The following is a 19,613-nucleotide window of genomic DNA, read 5'->3' as shown; positions in this document are numbered from 1 at the left end:
GATATCCCTGGAGCATAAATATGACTTTGAAAGCTTGTAAATGTTTCATAACTAATGAATTTACTTTTAACTTATTTTACTGGAAAATTTTATGTAACTTAGTTTTTGAATTTGCATTGCATAGGATTAGTTACTTGTTGGTTTTGTTTTGCTTTTTGTTTGCTTTTGTTTGTTGGGGAGGTTTAAATCTTGATAGAAAATTTTTTTCTCTAGGAAAAAGTTCTGTGTACCTTGACATAATTGATTTTGGATTAAATGATAATGCTAACAAAGACACAATGGTACTTGTAGAGTCTCTTAATTTTTAAGTTACTATTTCAAGTAGAAGTATTAGCAAGATTCAGTTCAGTTCAGTTCTGTCACTCAGTCGTGTCTGCCTCTTTGCGATCCCATGAATCACAGCTCACCAGGCCTGCCTGTCCATCACCAACTCCCAGAGTTCACTCAGACTCATGTCCTTCGAGTCGGTGATGCCATCCAGCCGTCTCATCCTCTGTTGTCCCCTTCTCCTCCTGCCCCCAATTGCATGAGGTGGCCAAAGTATTGGGAGTTTCAGCTTTAGCATCAGTCCTTCCAATGAACACCCGGGACTGATCTCCTTTAGGATGGACTGGTTGGATCTCCTTGCAGTCCAAAGGACTCTCAAGTGTCTTCTCAAACTCCACAGTTCAAAAGCATCAATTCTTTGGTGCTCAGCTTTCTTCACAGTCCAACTCTCACATCCATACATGACCACTGGAAAAACCATAGTCTTGACTAGTTGAACCTTTGTTGACAGAGAAATATCTCTGCTTTTGAATATGCTATCTAGGTTGGTCATAACTTTCCTTCCAAGGAGGAAGCGTCTTTTAATTTCATGGCTGCAATCACCATCTGCAGTGATTTTGGAGCCCAAAAAAATAGTCTGACACTGTTTCCACTGTTTCCTAATCTATTTCCCATGAAATAGATGGCATCTGGTCCCATCTAAGTGATGGGACCAGATGCCATGATCTTCGTTTTCTGAATGTTGAGCCTTAAGCCAACTTTTTCACTCTCCTCTTTCACTTTCATCAAGAGGCTTTTTAGTTCCTCTTCACTTTCTGCCATAAGGGTGGTGTCATCTGCATATCTGAGGTTACTGATATTTCTCCCGGCAATCTTAATTCCAGCTTGTGCTTCTTCCAGTCCAGCGTTTCTCATGATGTACTCTGCATGTAAGTTAAATAAGCAGGGTGACAATATACAGCCTTGATGTACTCCTTTTCCTATTTGGAACCAGTCTGTTGTTCCATGTCCAGTTCTAACTTGCTTCCTGACCTGCATACAAATTTCTCAAGAGGCAGGCAAGGTGGTCTGGTATTCCCATCTCTTTCAGAATTTTCTACAGTTTATTGTGATCCACATAGTCAAAGGCTTTGGCATAGTCAGTAAAGCAGAAATAGATGTTTTTCTGGAACTCTTGCTTTTTTGATGATCCAGTGGATGTTGGCAATTTGATCTCTGGTTCCTCTGCCTTTTCTAAAACCAGCTTGAACATCTGGAAGTTCATAGTTCATGTATTGCTGAAGCCTGGCTTGGAGAATTTTGAGCATTACTTTACATAGCCCTTAATCTCAATGAGCTATAAAAAATAATTTCTTGCAACTTCTTTTACAAAGTATAATTTTTATAAGAAAATAATCACTGTTGAGGTCATAAAATTAGATGTTCCTATTAAATATTGTAAAGTGGTCTTCATAAAGGATGTTTATTTTGAAAATGGGGGTTTTATTGGTTAAAATTACTAAATACAAGAGTGTGAAAGGATCTCATAACTACTTCCTTAAGAATTTCAGGGAATGTCTTAGTGATAAAGTGGCATTAATCTACTGAGTTTTTATATTTAAAATTTCAGAATCTATGGTTGAAGAAGAAAATTCCTTTTCTGAAAATCAGCCATTTCCTTCTCTTAAGATGGTAAGTTCTTTAGATAAACTTCAGGTAGTGCTATCATTAATTCTTTTATATCTGAATAATTTATTTTGGTTTTTTAAATGGGCACTAAAAAAGCCGTGTAATGTAAACTAATGTTTGATGCTTTTTAGAGAAGATACATTCTTGTGTATTTGTGTACTTTTTTTTTTTGATGAGAAACTGATTTGCTCAGATGAATAAATTTCCTACCTCAATGGATTAATTTGGTAAGAACAGGAAATTCACATATTTCTGTATATAAACAGAGAGGAAAGGGCATAGAAAAGAGAGTACAGGGGGAAGTGTGATGATGGGAGAGGCATTTTTACGAAATTTAAGGCTGGTGTTTGGCTTTTAGAGAGAAATTCTCCAACCAAAGAATATAGTACCCTGGTTACTTAAAGTGAGATACAAATTTCAAGAATTCACTCTGAAAAAGTGTAACAAAGATTTAAAGATTTAAAACTAGACACAATTCATAAAGGAATTCCTTTGACAGGCAGGTCAAATACCCTCTTTGATCATGCTGAATCTGCTTTTGTTCTTGTTGGCTCCATTTCCTAATTTTCCTGTTCTCTACTGTATTTCTGATGATGTGTCAGCTACAGTAGTTTTCTTAGGCAAAAAAATAGGTAATACCAGTGTATCATGATTATTTACCCTCTAAAAAAGATGCTACAAGAGAACCCCTATAATAGTCATTGTCCTAATGCCTTTAGGTCATGGTTTGAATAATTTTTCAGATATTTGTGAAGCCTAGCTAAGTCATTCCTTCTAGTCCAAAATTCTAAAATCATTTGGTTCTTAGAAATTTCATGATTTCTGGACATGATTTCATAGAACAGAAAAACAGATTTTTAAAAAATGTGTATCAAAGGGTTCTTTTCTGATTGTGCATTAGTCCAGTAAAAATATGGCAGATATATTAAGTAAGGCTAAACATATCAGAGAACAAAGTAAAAAAAACTCACAGGAGATTAAGTACAGCTTGTTTTAGGTATCGTACTTTTCATGCAGCTGGTTAACGTAGACCGGGACTATATCCAAGGTCACCAGAATTCCAGGCTATATTCTTATTCTGTTTTTATTCTTTTACTTGCTATTATAAAATTAAATACCATATATACTGTCCATGTTAAGTGGTTTCTAAACTTTGAAATAAATTGTTCTAAATTCATTTTCTGCTTTAGCATGCTTGAGTATTTGACAGAACAAATTGGTGTTTGAATAAAAAATCAGCTGTTTGTACGTTAATAAACAAGCTTCATATTTTATTTTATTTTTTTAAATTTGGCTGTGCTGGGTTTTCATTGCATCCCATGGGCTTTCTCAAATTGTACCACAGGGACATTTCATTGAGGTGTGCAGCTGTAATAACTGTAGAAGCATGCAGGCTCAGTAGTTCTCTAGTTGCTCCATGGCATGTAGGATGTTAGTTTCCTGACCAGCAATCGAACCCACATCCCCTGCATTGGAAGGTGGATTCTTAACCAATGGACCACCAGGGAAGTCTCAAGCTTCATATTTTAGATTATATTTTCTTTTTCTTTTTTTTTTAGATTGTATTTTCTAGTAATGCCAGGGCAAGTGGTATTACTACATAGTGTCTAGATAATTTAGATAAATTGATACACTTATTTATATAAAGACTTTTTTTATTTATGAGCCTCTTTAACTTTAAAGATAACATCTTTCCAGGGAGTTATCACTGTGGTACAAGTTAAGTATCACCACCTTAAAAACAAGCTAGAAATTATATTTTTTTGTATATCTTAGTAGACTGTAATGCCTGGATGCGATTCAGAAAATATGACAGACGTCCTTTTAAATTCATGAGGCTCCTTATCTGCTCACTTTAGTTGTTCAGTACTAATAGTGAGAAGAATTTTAGGTTAGGATCATCTCAATGTTAAGTAGTAATCAATTATCACATGCTAAAGACCACTGTCTTTGCTATTTAATTTGTTTTGACTTTCTTATTCAATTTAATCATTAACCAGGTTGTCAGTTTGAGTATAAGAAAAGATAGTGGTTTTTACCAGCGGCACAAAGCGCTTTATCCTTACTAGTGATACGTTTTCTTACAGGTTGCTTTTTGTAATAAATTTGTTTTTCTTTTTTTCCTTCTTATTCTACCATTCATCTCACCAAAAATAAACAAAATTTACCACCAACAAACGCACCTCTAGGTTTTAGAATCTTTGCCAGAAGATGTCGGGTTTAACATAGAAATTAAATGGATCTGCCAACAAAGGGTAAGCTGTTCTCCATGTGACCCATTCTTCTTTCCTCCCTCTTGTTTCTTTAAATGCATTGATTCTTGTCTCTTTGTTTAGTGGAATAAGTGACACTGAAATCTTATGGCTTCTTCCAGCAGGCACAGTGCTTGTTAGACCTTTTAAATAAAGCGGAATTTACACTTATTTCAGTTCTTAAAAGTAGTTATGGAGTGGGTAGCCTTTCCCATCTCCAGGGGATCTTCCCAACCCCAGGACTGAACCCAGGTCTCCCGGATTGCAGGCAGATTCTTTACAAGCTGAGCTACCAGGGAAGCCCAAGAATAGTGGAGTGGGTAGCCTATCCCTTCTCCAGCGGATCTTCGCGACCCGGGAATCAAACCGCAATCTTCTGCATTGGAAGCGGATTCTTTACCAACTGAGCCATCAGTTATGACGAAGCCCAGTTATGATTACATTATAGTAGAAATTCCAGTTTACATGCTTCTCATGCGCACAGTAATATGGACAATTTCTGTGACTTGTAAAAGGAACAGTGAGAAATCTAACCAGTCAGAACTTAGTAACTGATTAGTTTTTGTTTTTTTTATCCCCATCTCAATATATACCTTAAATAATTGCCTAAGCAGTTTTCTGTGAAGTGGCAATAGCTAGTAGTAATTAATTAGGAAAAGAAATTTCTGCACACATGTCTAAAATTTAGTCATTCTTTTGTTCAATAAAGAATTATTTATTGAAAAGCTGCTACTGTGCTTAAATGGTGAAAAAGAGCCTTGACTTTATGCAGCCTAGTAGTGTTCTACTCCAGGAAAACAACTAACTCTTGAATGTATCAGATGGGGCTGCATGCTAAGAGTGCTGGTTGGGGTGGGGACATTGGAAGTAGTTAATCCAGGCAATTCTGGTATTTGTTTTGGTCAGAATAATCAAAACTGTCCTAAAGCATGTCTTTTACATCGCTATTTATGATAAGCTGGTCCTGGCTAACATGTTTTTCTTAGTACTTGATTTTTAAGTTTTCAGAGCTTTTAGAATAACTGTAATGGACTTCACTTTCACTTTCATGCACTGGAGAAGGAAATGGCAACCCACTCCAGTGTTCTTGCCTGGAAAATCCCAGGGATGGGGGAACCTGGTGGGCTGCCGTCTATGGGGTCGCACAGAGATGGACACGACTGAAGCGACTTGGCAGCAGCAGCAGCAATATGTCTAAGACTCAAGAATGAGATTTTTAACTAGTAATTCTTAATTACCAGGGATTTTTGGCTAGTGAGTTAACAAATAAAGTGGAGTCTTTTTGTCCACTTACAGTTTGTGAAGATTATATAAAAATATTTTTAAATTACAGTAGATTTCAGATTTTCAGAATTTTAGCTTTTATTTTGTTAAACTTTATTAAAGCAAAAGTCAATTGATGTTATAATCACTTTGTATCTGTACCTAATTATAATAATTCACAAAGGCCTTTGCTTTCCATATCTGTAAAATACTAGTTGGACTGTTCTCAAGAATTTTTCTTAGTACTGTGATTCTAGGGTATTTAATGACTTTTGTTTTCCTATTCTTCCATAGGATGGAATGTGGGATGGTAACTTATCAACATATTTTGACATGAATCTGTTTTTGGATATAATTTTAAAAACTGTTTTAGAAAATTCTGGGAAGAGGAGAATAGTATTTTCTTCATTTGATGCAGATATTTGCACAATGTAAGTAGTTTTTTTCTCCTGTATACTTAGACTATAGCTAGGATTTAGAGTAGGATTACTGCAGTAGGAGGTAAGGAAGTGGTCAGCCTTCACCCTTGATTTGTCTTCTGTATTGCATTTTATATATTCTCTACTGAGATGCCTTGTACACCACTGGGTTGGAGCACCTCACACCCTGTGTTTCATTTTACAGACATTAAATCCTCCTTACCGAATTGTAATCCCTCAGGGGCTTTCTTTTGGCCCATTTCTGAGAGCATTTTAACTCTTGTATAGAATAATTTAATTTTTTCTTTTCTTTTTTTTAACTTAAAGGCAATGTATGTTAATGCTTGTTATACCTCTGTAACGAGTATGCCTTTAATTTTTTTTCTTTATATTTTTAGTATTTTCTCAAATTTCAAAGCCATATGTTATGGTTATCTGCCCAGTGAAAAATATTTTTTAAATTGTCTTTTTTTAGGGTTCGGCAAAAGCAGAACAAATATCCCATATTATTTTTGACTCAGGGGAAATCTGATATTTACCCTGAACTCATGGACCTCAGATCTCGGACAACCCCCATTGCAATGAGCTTTGCACAATTTGAAAATCTACTGGTAAGCTATGCTTGAATTTTTAATATTTATTTTTTGAAAAATGTTTTAGAGTAATAGTAAGTAAAATTATATATTAATTTAACATCTGAGTGGTTAGTTTTGACCTATGTATAATGAGCAGATAGCTCTACATAAAATGAAAATATTAAATTACAGACTGAAAAGCAGTTAAATGACTACTACTGACAAAAATTTTCTTGCAGGCCTAGGTTAAGTATGTTTTGTAGTTTAGTGTTCTGAGTGGGTTTTATGAATCATCTTCCCTGTCCATTCTACTTTACAGAATACTAATATAGAGTATGACCATTTAGAATTTGTAGTTAATAAGTTACTTTTTCATGAGTAACTTATTTTTCATCTTTTAGGGGATAAATGCACATACTGAAGATCTACTCAGAAATCCGTCCTATATTCAAGAAGCAAAAGCTAAGGGACTGGTCATATTCTGCTGGGGTGATGATACCAACGATCCTGAAAACAGAAAGAAATTAAAGGAATTTGGAGTTAATGGTCTAATTTATGATAGGTATTTGTTTTTTATGAAAAATTTTCATGGATTGTTAGAAGAGGAAAAGTAGTATAATTATCTTAACATTTATTTGTCAGTGAAATTTTTTCACACTTTGGAGTATACCACAGTCACTTGGGAAGTTTGTTAAAAATTCAGATGATTGCTCACTAACCTGGATATATTGACTCATCTTGCAGGTGGAGGTGGCTGTTTGCCCTAAACCTGTTCTCTGTCTGCAACAACTTTCTTGGTGGTCTCATCCTGTTCTGTGGCTTTTCATACTATGTACATCCCTCTAAGTCAGTCCTTGCCCTCCATGAGGGCAAGGCTTTGCCTGTTTTGTTCACTTTGGTATTGCCAGATTTTTGGACAATACAATAGCTTAAGTAATTTGTTTTTAAATAAATTTACTGGTTGTTTAAAACGTAAGTCTGAGATCTCTGAGAGATGAAAAGGTTGCTTAGTGTAAAGAAATCTGGGGTTAGAAGGTTTACTCTGCTGAGGGGGTTTAGTGGGCTTACTAATACTTGAGCAACATCAAGTAAGTGATAAAATTTGTTACCAGACCTGCTTTAAAAAAATACAGTCCTTGGATTTAGTTCGTATTACTGTTTGTTGTATAAAGTTATATTGCTTGCTTAATAAAGCTTTCCCCACCCCTGCTATTTTGTCTGAACTAGTCTTGTCTTAAAACTACAACCCGGATAATGCCTGCCTTTTAAAGTATTTGGTTAATATTTCTTTAAGCTGCATAATTCATGATTCTTTTTATTAGATGTTTCCATCTAATTAAAGGAAAATTAAAAATTTTAAATTGCAATATGATGAAAGTGCTTTATTTAGCAAATTTTGAGGGAATATTTCTTTGAGGAGGAGGAAGGAATGATTGCAAACATTTTCAGGTAAGAAAAGTATATTGTGAGATTATACCATGTACAGCTTTTGTAGAGTATAGAAATTTTAGTCAGATCCTTCATCCAAAGGGCCCTACTTGGTTGTAGCAAACACTGACCTTGCAAGGAAAACAGGAAGATACTGTGTGATATATATAAAAGGCCAAAACAAAGTGAGTGCTTCCTGGCACAGGGTCAACAAAAATAATTTTAAAGAGGAAGCAAGAGATATATTTGAGCATGGGTGGTGGTGGTTAAATTTGCTCTGACAGATTTTGCATTTTAGGCAGAGGTGAGAGCAGGCACCAGGGCAGGACTGTGTTGAGGGTGTGTGTGGGGGATGTTGAGGTGGCCCAGCACTGGGCTTCTGCTTGGGCCCAGTGAGAGGTGAGAGACTGGGTAGGGTCAATTTTTATTATTCTTGGAAGTTTTTTCTTCTTTTTAAAAAAATTTTAGTCAAAGTATTACATGTATATATATAATCAACCGTACTTATATATATGAACTACATATATATGTGTCTTCTGTGTGTGTGGTGTGTGTGTGTACGTACTTCACATAGTTCAACAGTCCTGGGAATTCCCTCGCGCTCTGTGCTTAGGAGTTAGTGCTTTCATTGTCAGTGACTTAGGTTCAGTTCCTGGTTGGGCAGCTAAGATCCTGCAAGCAATGAGGTGCAACCAAGAAAAACCTAGCAGTCTTTCCTAGCTCTTTAATTGTCCCTGAGTTCCTGTGTAAATTTTTTTTAAAACTGTTTCTTATGGTATTTAAGGTGCTTATTGCTATTATTTTTTCATTATCAAATTTAGACATATTGAAGATTTAAATGATTCAGAGCCTTTGTTTCATTTTACATGGGGGAGAATTGTGATGTGTTTTAATTTATCAAAACCAGTCCTGTTTTTACAAAGGCATTAACAGATTTTAGATTTAATCATGGTTTTGTGATTTATTATCTTATACAAGCTGCTATTCTTAATTTGCTGATATTTGGAATTTCTGCATTTGTAGTAATGACTAAGATGGCCTTTAATTTACCTTTATCGGGTAAAGGTAAATTACCTAATTGTCTAATTTTGTCTAATTTTGACATGAGGATAATACTTGCCTCATACATTAAATTGAGCAATGTTTCCTCTTTGTGTACTGTGCCTGCTCAAATTATTTAAAAGAATTCAGTAACAGAACCCACATTTAAAGAACATTATTATTAGATATGAACTCACTTGTGTGCCCCTCTCTAATTATATTCCCTTACCCCCTCCCTCAGATATAACTGATTATCATATTATTCTCTTAAAATTTGTTAAATTCTTATTTTTATTGCTAGACAATATAACATTTAGTTTTTCATGGCTTTAAACTTTATTTGTACTCTTTCCCTACTTGTTACATTCTTAATCTACAAGTGTGTACCTGAAACTATTAAATAAGTTAAAAAGATTATGGTCCCTGAGTATTTATGTATGTGTGCTTTTTTAAATGATTGTGCCATTGGCTTGCACCTTTTCTATGTTAGTCTTAACTTTCTGGACTAATTTTGTGACCCGCTGGGTCTCTAGCTCAGCATAAGGCATTTGTCTGTGGATTAGGCATTGGAAATATAATAGGAATATGGGCACATGGAGCGGGCTTTTCTGTGCTTGTTCTGCTCACTGGAGCCTCCTAAGAGTTCTCAGGAGTAGGCCAGCCCAAAATAAACCTGTCAAGTAGAGTGGAAACTGAATCAACAAATGTTAAATGGTTCAGGGCATTCTGTAGGTTTCAAAGCTGGTAGGATAGGCAGGGGCTCTTTTAGAGTGTTGCTGCTGCTGCTGCTAAGTCGCTTCAGTCGTGTCCGACTGTGCTAGCCCACAGCAAGCCTGTCCATCCATTCAGTCTTCTTCAGTAACATTGCTTGACTTTGGGTACAACTGCCACGCTGAGCAGCAGTTCTTAGGTCACAGCTCCTGTTTCCTGTAGTCCAGATCTTTTTCTCTCTTGCTTTACAATCATTTTTATCGAACACGTAGTTCAGTATCTTCTTGAGAAAGGAGGATGGAAAGCCTGAAGTCTTGCATGTCTGGAAGTGGCTGGGCATAAAATTCCATGTTAGAAATCATTTTTTTAAGACGTTTAAAAGCATTTTTCCATTATCTTCACAATTCCATTGTGCTATTAAGAAATATGAAACCGTGTTGATTCCTACTCCCTCACATGTGATTTGTTTGTTTTCCAGAATTCTGGAGAATCTGTGCTTTTGTCTCTAGTGTTCCAAATTTTCATAAAGATGGTCTTGTGGGTCTCGTTTTACCCATGTGCTAGACACTTGGTATCCCTTTTATTTTTCTTTATAGAAATCCTTTCATTTGTATATTATATACTCTTCGACCAGATTTAAATTCTTAGCTTTTTTCCTATTTTATATCTTTGTCTTTTTGTTCTACTTTCAAAGATTTCGTCAACCTTTGTGTCTGCTTATCCTGTTGAGTTTTTTGTATCTGCTGTCGGAAAAGGCAGTGGCGCCCCACTCCAGTACTCTTGCCTGGAAAATCCCATGGACAGAGGAACCTGGAAGGCTGCAGTCCATGGGGTTGCTGAGGGTCCGACACAACTGAGCAACTTCACTTTTACTTTTCACTTTCCTGCATTGGAGAAGGAAATGGCAACCCACTCCAGTGCTCTTGCCTGGAGAATCCCAGGGACGAGGGAGCCTGGTGGGCTGCCGTCTATGGGGTCGCACAGAATCGGACACGACTGAAGCGACTTAGCAGCAGCAGCAGCAGTTGTGCTTTTAATTTTCAAGAACTGTCTTTTTTCCTCTGAATGCTCCTTTTTATGTATGTATTTAAAAAATTCTGTTCTCATTTGATGAAATTTCTATTTCTCTGAAGTCATTAAGGATCACTTACAAAATTTTTTTTTTCTTCTCTTTTGCTCACTATCTCACATGTTAGAAGATTTCCTCAGATATTTAGAAATCTTTGGTTAAGGAACTGGTATCTAAAAAGCTTGTTGAAAACTCCTGAGTGTATGAATATGGCTTGTGAAATCTCACTGTGGAATAATATGTGTGACCCCTTTGGTCATACATCTATCATTAGATTAAAAACTTTGCTTTTTGATTGGTCAGATTCCTCCTAGAAGACTCTGTAATATATTGTACTTAGAGGATACAAGTCTGGCTGCTCAGTTTGTTGGAGTCAAGTGAGGAAAGAGAGATGGGTGAAGGGCATGTCTCTGTGTTTAGAATTTGTTGTATTTGTACCCTCTCTAATTTCCCTGATGCTGATGGCTATTTTATAAAACGCCTCAAACTCTCTCACCTAGTCTTCTCCTTCATTTGACCTGGACCAAGTAGGGCAGGGGCAGCCTCCACAGCAGGGAGTTAAATGGAAGGGAACCACTTGCTACTGCTCAACCTTCAGCCCATCCTCCATCTTTGAGCTCCTTCCTCCCCTTACCCAGTTCCAGAGGAGTCTGGGCTGCTTTTAACTCAACCCTTTTCATTTTTTCAACTACTAGCTTGTGGTTTGGACTTTTCTATTCTGCTAACTGAAGTACTTTATCACTTATCCATCTGTTTAACAGCTTCTAAAATTTTGTTGCTGTCTCTCTTTGGTTTTTCTCATATTTAGTGAATTTTCTCTCAATACCCTTATTTTATTTCTAACAGGATATAGGGAGTGAACTTAGATGCTTCTATTCAGTCTTGATCCAGAGATCACTCTTCATTATTTTATATATGCCTTTAATTGTCTTTGTGTTAGAATAGTGAAATATTTCATAAAATCAATACTTGAAAAATCTTGTTTAAGAAAATTCTCCCTATTCTGATGTCATAGCAGCTTCCCAGGTGGCTCAGTGGTAGAGAATCCACCTGCCAATGCAAGAGACACAGGAGATTTGGGTTCGGTCCCTGGGTTGGGATGATCCCCTGGAGGACAGTATTCTTGCCTGGAAAATCCCATGGACAGAGGAGCCTGGTAGGCTACAGTCCATGGTGTCGCAAAGAGTCTGAGCACTGCTGAGTGGCTTGATGTCATAAACAGTTAGTGCCTCACATAAATTGTCTGGTTTTTAAAACAGTGAAAGGCCTTCCTTGCTGTGCTGGTGGGCAGTGCTAGTACCGTCATTGTCACTTGGGGCTCTCAACTCTAGATACATCTGTTAGTGCTACATAGCTTTAGCATAATTTTCACACTGGTGAGTAGTCCTTTTTTTTTTTTTTTTAAATTTTAATTTAATCTTAATGTTTTGGCTGCATCGTGTAGCACGTGGGATCTTAGTTCCCCAACCAGGGCTGGAACCCATGTAGCCTGCAGTGGAAAGGTGGGTTCTTAACTACAGAACTGCCAGGGAAGTCCCGAGCAGTCCTTTTCATCTTGATCTTTAGTGCTTTGAAGTCAGAACCGGGTATGAATTCCAGCTCTACCTTGTAGTAAGTTCCCATCTGTCAGATAAGGCATTGCTGATTGATTAACCTGAAGAAAAGATACTTGAAGAATCATGAGTAAGCTACAGATTTCATTTTCTGATTCAATTTATAATCAGCTCTTTTGCTTCAGGGTCGCAAAAAGGCAGTGAGTAGACTGGAAGAAATGTTTTTAAATAGAACTGATGCTTATATCTTTTAAGAAAAAATTAAGACTTTGTAGTATAGGTGTTCTAGGCATTCTGTAGGTTGTCAGATCCTAAGTAAGCCATAAAATTACCTATTTTATGTTTTGTGTTTGTCTCATCATAGGATATATGATTGGATGCCTGAACAGCCAAATATATTCCAAGTGGAGCAGTTGGAACGCCTGAAGCAAGAATTACCAGAGCTTAAGAGCTGTTTGTGTCCCACTGTTAGCCGCTTTGTTCCCTCATCTTTGTGTGGGGAGCCTGACATTCATGTGGATGCCAATGGCATTGATAACGTGGAGAGTGCTTAGCGTTTACTGGGTGGAGACCATTTGGGGCATGCACCGCTATTCTGGGTATTCACTTTTCATCACTAAGCACTGTTTATCTATGCCTTTTAGGTTTTCATTCCAATGAAGCAATAATGAAGTATTTTCTATTTCATTACAGTTCTTGCTAGAATTTCAAGTATGCTATTTAAATCACTTGGCCAGGTATAATTACCAGTCAATCTCTTTACACGAGAATATTTATTGGTTGGTAAATATTTTAAACTAAATGTGTAAATGTATAATGTTAAACATAGAATTTCGGAATTAACTATATAAATATCTCATATTTACACTTAGTACAGCTTTTTATTTGATCAGGTCGGAAATACTTACCACTCAGAAGAACATGGCTATGCATAATTATACCTGACCATGGGAAAAATAAGTACCTCAAATGCATGTATTTGCACTGGTGATTCCAACTGCACAAACCTTTGTGCCATCTGTGTGTATATGTATTTTTCACATGAATTGACATGCACACCATTTTCATTCAGTATGAACCTTGAGGCTGCTGCCATTTTCCCATTTAACCAAACCGATACCTGTGTAAATAGCCTAAAGGTGATCCTTGAAAACTTGTTTCATATATCTTTCAGAAGTTATTTTGCATAAATATTAAAATTCCAAAAAGCTGCAGGGTAACTTAATGTATAAAATATTACAAGTATGGATTGCAGACTTCATACAATAGATGATAGTGTATAAATTCTATTGAATGCATGCTTTCTGTTTTAAGCATGAGACTGTACACGTTTACTGTAAGTCCTTGCATCTGTGGTGCTAGGTGAGTGTGAGAAGGTGTCAAGGACTGAAAAAATATTTTGTTGCCTAAAAAAAAAAAAAAGGAAAAAAAAGTTGTCTGTAGGCATGTTAAATATGCTTAAGTGTGTCTCTCTCTACCTATTACACACCATTGCTTTGTGGATTTGTTTTATGTATGTGTGTGTTTACAGTAGATAAAACCCTGTGCAAAAAATAAATGACCTGAATTCTCATTGGTATTCTTTATTGGTTAATGAATGTCATGCATGTAATTTATTTAGAAATGTAGAAGATGCTACTATATGTGTATGTGTATTATTAGGATTATACAAAGGTTTCTTTTATTAGAAGCAGATTGTTTTGGCATAACTTATGAGTGAATGTTAAATAAAATACACAGATTTATTATATTCATTATAAAATGAAATTTCAAGATGTTACTTTTGTAAAATTGGTCCCTTATTATTATTATGAGATATTGGAATTTAGTGTCCACCCTGAAAGGATGGCTTATTTGTATACAGCTTTTACTTCATGTAGGCAGTTTATTCATTACTGATATGATTTGGTAGTAGCTGAGAACCTAAAAGTTCGGTTGTATGTTGTATCTTTACTTTTTTAAGCTGAGTAATGCAGTTTTGGCCAGATCTTAATTGTGTTGAAGATAGGCTTTAAAATCCTCTGGTACTCTGTTTGTAACACTGATATTTAATGGAAAATAGTTTAGGAAATGGAGTTTTCTGCAGGGATTTTATATACTTTTCTCATGTTGAAAGGATTTTGCAACACTGTGTGTGGAAATTAACTTGGTATGAACTAGGGACTTTTAGAAAACTTCTGAAAAAGAATTACTTTTTTTGATCTACAGACCTGGTATAACACAGTTACCATTACTTTATGATAACTCGATTAGCCATATGTGTGTTTCTAGTCCTGTTTGTTTGCTCCTCCCCTGTGCCTTTTTAGTTCCAGCTCCATTTTGAAGACTTGCAGATCATAAATGGAAAGAAGAGGAACAGGAAAGGAAGTGATGTAGGGGTCAGTTTCCTCAACAGTATAATTTGCTGAGTAGAGCTTACAGCCACTGCTTATGACAAGGACAGAACCTCACTGCTCACTTTCTCCTGTCTCTTGCTGACCTTACAAACACCAGGGTTGCTGCTGCTGCTGCTAAGTCACTTCAGTCGTGTCCGACTCTGTGCGACCTCATAGACGGCAGCCCACCAGGCTCCCCTGTCCCTGGGTTCTCCAGGCAAGGACACTGGAGTGGGTTGCCATTTCCTCTCCAATGCATGAAAGTGAAAAGTGAAAGTGAAGTCGCTCAGTCGTGTCTGACTCTTAGCGACCCCATGGACTGCAGCCTACTAGGCTCCTCCATCCATGGGATTTTCTGATTAACTCATAGCTAGCAGTAGCTTCCCTTTTTATAGAACTTCCATATCACTAGCTGTTGCCCCATACACTCTGCACTAGCTATACTGTGACTGTATTAGGCCCTCGCCATGTCGTATTCCCACATTGCTCCCTGTCTGTAGCCATGTGCCTTGCCTGGAAGCCTTTTCTGCCCCTGATACTTTCTCCTTGCTCACACTCATTTCTCCTTTAGCCCTTCATCAACCTCTCTGCTGCACCCTTGCCAAAACTTAGAAAGGGATGAATCCACCTTTTTTTAACTCCATGGCCAAATGTTCATTCCTTGATCATGTCATGCAAAATGGTACATTCTTGGTAGACACAGTTAATGTTCATCTCACCACGTTGCAGGCTCTTCAAGGGTAGGGACATTGTTTTACAAATTTTTATTTCCATAGTGCATGGGGACATAGTAGAAAAGAAGCGTTGGAATTTTGAGGATAATATAATTTGTATCAAATTACTTTTGAGTTAAGAGATTTAATTTACTAAGATGTAAACTTTGAGTTGGTTTACATTTTGCAGTGAGTTGGTTTACATTTTGGCAGTTGGAATAGTTTATTAATGTCAACTTTAAATGTAGAAGTATAATGTTAAATTATTTTATATTTTTTGGAAATCTAGTGAAATGTTTGATAAAATGCTGCCATTATTCTCTGATTTTTTTCCATTATCTGGAATTATGTACTGTAACTGAATGTAAGTATGAGGAACACAGTTCATTCCTGTGTCAGTGGTGCCTGAGGGCTGCCACCGCCACCTGTTTACCTCACTCCCATTGCTCCTTGTGACATTTGTCTTTCTTCTCCCCTCCGAAGCCCATACTTAAGCCTACCTCAGCACCGCTTTCCTTGACTTCCTTCTGCGTTCAGCTCAGGTGCCACCAGCTCAAAAACCATTCCTCTGCTTTTGATCAGAATCATGATGCAAACAAGTACATACAGCCTCTAAATCTCACAATTTTGCAGCTGGGGTAGTAAACCCAGACAAGTTAACTGACTGACTGGGTTGGGACTACAACTGGGCTTTGTGACTCCCAGCCCTGTGTTCTTGGACTATCCTGCCCTCTGAATTTTTGTGGCATTTGTTAGCATATGCTTTCTTGTACCCACTTTTTATGTGCCTGTTCTATTTCCCTTATAAGATTGTAAGCCCCTTAAGGGCAAGGACTTCTTTGCGTTTCTAGCACTACCATAGTGTTCTATATTTAGATATGAACTAGATGAATAAATGGTGGAGACTACAATCCTAGTTTCCTAACTCAGATTGTTTCACAGTATACATATGTTTTTGTATGCTGTGCAGCCATTTTGTCTGAGTGTGTGTGCATGCATGTGCATGTGTGTTGGCATGTTTAAACATGGAGTTCTCACTCCACCCCCAGTTTCTTGGGGTCACTTAGTTTATGGGTTACCATAACTAATTTTCTCCTTCGTGCTGAATGAGGACAGTCATGGGAATGAGTGGCAGATAAGGTAGATTTCTCCCAGGCCTGTCCCTTTCTAGGGCAGTACACCTATATCCTGCAGTGGGTGGCTGAATCAGGTACTGCCTGTGGGGCCAGTGCTCATGAGTCTTGAGGGACCATCATTATGCTTTGTTCCTTGACTCTCCACACCCTGACTGCATTCCTCCCCCGACCCCGAACACGCACACACATTATTACTGGCTTGGTACTCTAGGTTGACAGTGGAGTTCTATTCATTTAGATTTGAATACAAGTGATTTACACTGTTTTAGGTTTGGATCATGTTCTTTTGGGGTAGAAAGAAAGTATACATACTAGAAGTAATGTATCGTGGTGTTCATGAGTGGAAACTTATTGAAATAATCTCTTAGTGGGTATATATTGAGAAATGGATTTGAAATGTTTTAAAAGTAAGCATATGATTAAGATGCACAAGTAGGTATTGGAGGAGAACTCATGGATTGGAACAAAGTTTACATGAGGCTCTCAAGCCCTTGTGGAATGGGGTGGTGGTCAGTTTGGGGCACAGCCTTTGTAAACTCAGAGGCCAAAGTAGTAGTATGTTCAGAGAGGATCATGGAGCCATCCCAACAATGGAAAAGGATTTAAGGATGTCAGAGGCCTTGCATCTTTGTAGGAGATAAAAGTTTATTGGTGATTTTTAAGGAAAGTGACAGGGTAAAATGAGTTTTTAAATAATGAAGAAAGTAATGTTAGTATAGGAATAATAATCCACTGGTGGCTCAGTGGTAGGGAATCTGCCTGACAATGCAGGAGATGCAGGTTTGACCCTTGGGTTGAGAAGATCTAGAGAAGGAAATGGCAACTGACTCTAGTATTCTTGCCTGAGAAGTCCCATCAACAGTTCATGGGGTTGCAAAAGAGTTGGATATGACTTGGCAATGAATGGAAATAATTTGTCTGGTCCTCTACTAAATTGATCCAATCATACCTCTGCTTTTTTTTTTCTCAGAAAACAAATACATACAGGATGAATGAACTTCTGAAACTTACTTGCAGAACCAAATTACATAATTTCATGGGAAAGAAACTAAACCTTAGTAAAAGTTCCATGATTTCAAATGTATTTTTCTGTAGCCCAGACCTCTCTAAGCCCCAGATTCATATATCCAGTCGTCAGTTTGCATCTCCACTTGGAGATATAATGGGGCATCTCACATTTAACACACCTCAACAAAGATTTTTCCTTCCTTTCACCAGACCTGCTCCCATCTCACCTCCTTCAGTGTTCTGAAGTACGGTCCAAATCACAGCATATTAAGCAGAGACAATATTTTTTGCTGACCAAGGTCCATGTAGTCCAAACTAATGTTTTTTCCAGTAGTCGTGTGCATATGAGAGTTGGGCCATAAAGACTACTGAGTGCTGGAGAACTGATGCCTTTGAATTCTGCTGCTGGAGAAGACTCTTGAGAGAATCTATGGGACTATGTGGAGATCAAACCAGTGAATTTTAAAAGAAATAACCCTGAATATTGGAAGAACTGAAGCTGATAATTGACAGATTGATGTCACATGATGGTAACAGCCGGTTCACTGGAAAAGACCCTGATGCTGGAAGAGATTGAAGACAAAAGGAGAACAGGGCAGCAGAAGTTGAAATGGTTAGGTAAAATCACCAACTCACTGACTTGAATTTAAGAGAACTCCGGGAGATAGTGGAGGACAGAAAAGCCTGGCATGCTGCAGTCCATGGGGTCACAAAGAGTTGGGACACGACTTTGTGACTGAACATCAAAGCAATCACAGAGGGCCTACACTTTTGCCCAGGGTACCAACTTTTCTCCCCTCTGCCTCTTGGACAGAAAGAGTACAGAGGATCCATTCCTAGAAAGTAATGGCCAGGACACGAATCTGTAAAGTATCAGCTTATTGGGAGTTTTTAAAAGCACACCAAATGAAGATTCAAATGCTATTTCATGTTAGTTGGGTGGAATCCATACTCTTGCAAAAGTGAACATAACCTGGGGTGTGTCATGAACAGAGTAGTAGAAATCAACTTAGGAAAATGACTATCACTTTCTGCTGGGAGCGATCTCCGCCCGTGGCAAAGGTCAGGAGGAAGGAGGCTTGGCATACGCAAAGGCAGGATCGAGCCTCAGGAGTTCCCCTGGAAATTCTTGAGCATCTACCCCAAAACCAGAGTCTGCCTACTTTCTGCTTTGTGTTCTCACCTACACTTCTGATTTTATGGGGGGCTGTCCCCCACTACCTCTCTCTGAAAAAAGAGTTAACTTATAGCTCCAGTTAATAAAGTTCCTGGGTGTGATAGTGTTTCAACCTACAAGCTCCTTTGGAAGTCCTCTAGCCTGCCTGAATAGGTTTTTCCGGCCACATGTGATTGTTCAGAGCCTCCCAACTGTGAGAGGCAGGAGATGTTCTAAACTGTCTAAACACAGATTCCTTTGAGTAGTTAAAAGATTGATTAGAAACTGTATTGGTGAAGGGTTTTTCACTTATTGGGCCAATGTTTGCTGCTAAGTCTCCATATCCCTTACCTACTGTGTCCTTGGCAGTGTATTGATTAATATAATGGGTGTATAGAAATGTAAGTAGTAGCCTCAATGTTTGTAACCTTGGACCCTTGAGTTAATTCTTTTCTTGTTAAAGCCCACCACACCTTTGCCCTATAGGAATGCAACTTTATCTAATGCTTTTGGAGGGTGGTGCCTGACTTTAGAATAATCACCTTTAGAGAAAAATAAGTTTTCTGAAGAAAAGGTCTTAAAATGTTAACAGGCCTCTGGGCCAGAAGATGATGCAAATCACCTAAACTTTTGCATATGATAAGTTTGTAGGAAGAAAGCCTGGCTTACTGCATGACTCTACCCCTTCCCCCATGCATAAACTTAAGCTATAAAAATTACTTTGGAAAATAAAGTGCGGGCCTTGTTCACCGAAACTTCGCCTCCCTACGTCGTTCTTTCTCTCACCTTCTGACTGAATTATTCAGCCTCTTTTCTCCACTGAATTTCCTCACTGAGCTATCCTTATTTAACCACTCTTTATATCCTTAATTAACGTTTAATTAAGCAATTGTTTCCTGATCGCCGATGCCGTCTCCCCTTCGAATTCCCTGGATCCATGGGGCTGGACCCTGGCAATTTTCAAAGTGACACATGTACA

At 37.7% G+C, this 19,613-nt stretch overlaps 1 protein-coding gene across 4 annotated transcripts in view; it reads left to right on the top strand.

The window, feature by feature from the left end:
• Nucleotides 1-13,819, top strand: part of GPCPD1 (glycerophosphocholine phosphodiesterase 1) — a 64,569-nt gene extending 50,750 nt beyond the window's left edge. For 3 of the 4 annotated variants that reach the window (XM_070381249.1, XM_070381248.1, XM_005891059.3), the window contains 6 exons: nucleotides 1,877-1,938; nucleotides 4,125-4,190; nucleotides 5,745-5,881; nucleotides 6,345-6,480; nucleotides 6,846-7,006; nucleotides 12,611-13,819. In XM_070381249.1, the coding sequence (XP_070237350.1) occupies nucleotides 1,877-1,938; nucleotides 4,125-4,190; nucleotides 5,745-5,881; nucleotides 6,345-6,480; nucleotides 6,846-7,006; nucleotides 12,611-12,800 (752 nt within the window). In that variant the 3' untranslated portion in view covers nucleotides 12,801-13,819. Of the gene's footprint in view, nucleotides 1-1,876; nucleotides 1,939-4,124; nucleotides 4,191-5,744; nucleotides 5,882-6,344; nucleotides 6,481-6,845; nucleotides 7,007-7,188; nucleotides 7,657-12,610 lie in introns of those variants that run through there. The other variant, XM_070381247.1, reaches the window with a different exon arrangement.
• The last annotated feature ends 5,794 nt before the right edge of the window (nucleotides 13,820-19,613 follow it).

Source organism: Bos mutus, chromosome 13 (genome assembly GCF_027580195.1).
Source record: "Bos mutus isolate GX-2022 chromosome 13, NWIPB_WYAK_1.1, whole genome shotgun sequence".
NCBI classification, from domain to species: domain Eukaryota; kingdom Metazoa; phylum Chordata; class Mammalia; order Artiodactyla; family Bovidae; genus Bos; species Bos mutus.
Note: the sequence above shows the minus strand (reverse complement) of the source record. Positions and strands in the feature narration are given on the sequence as shown.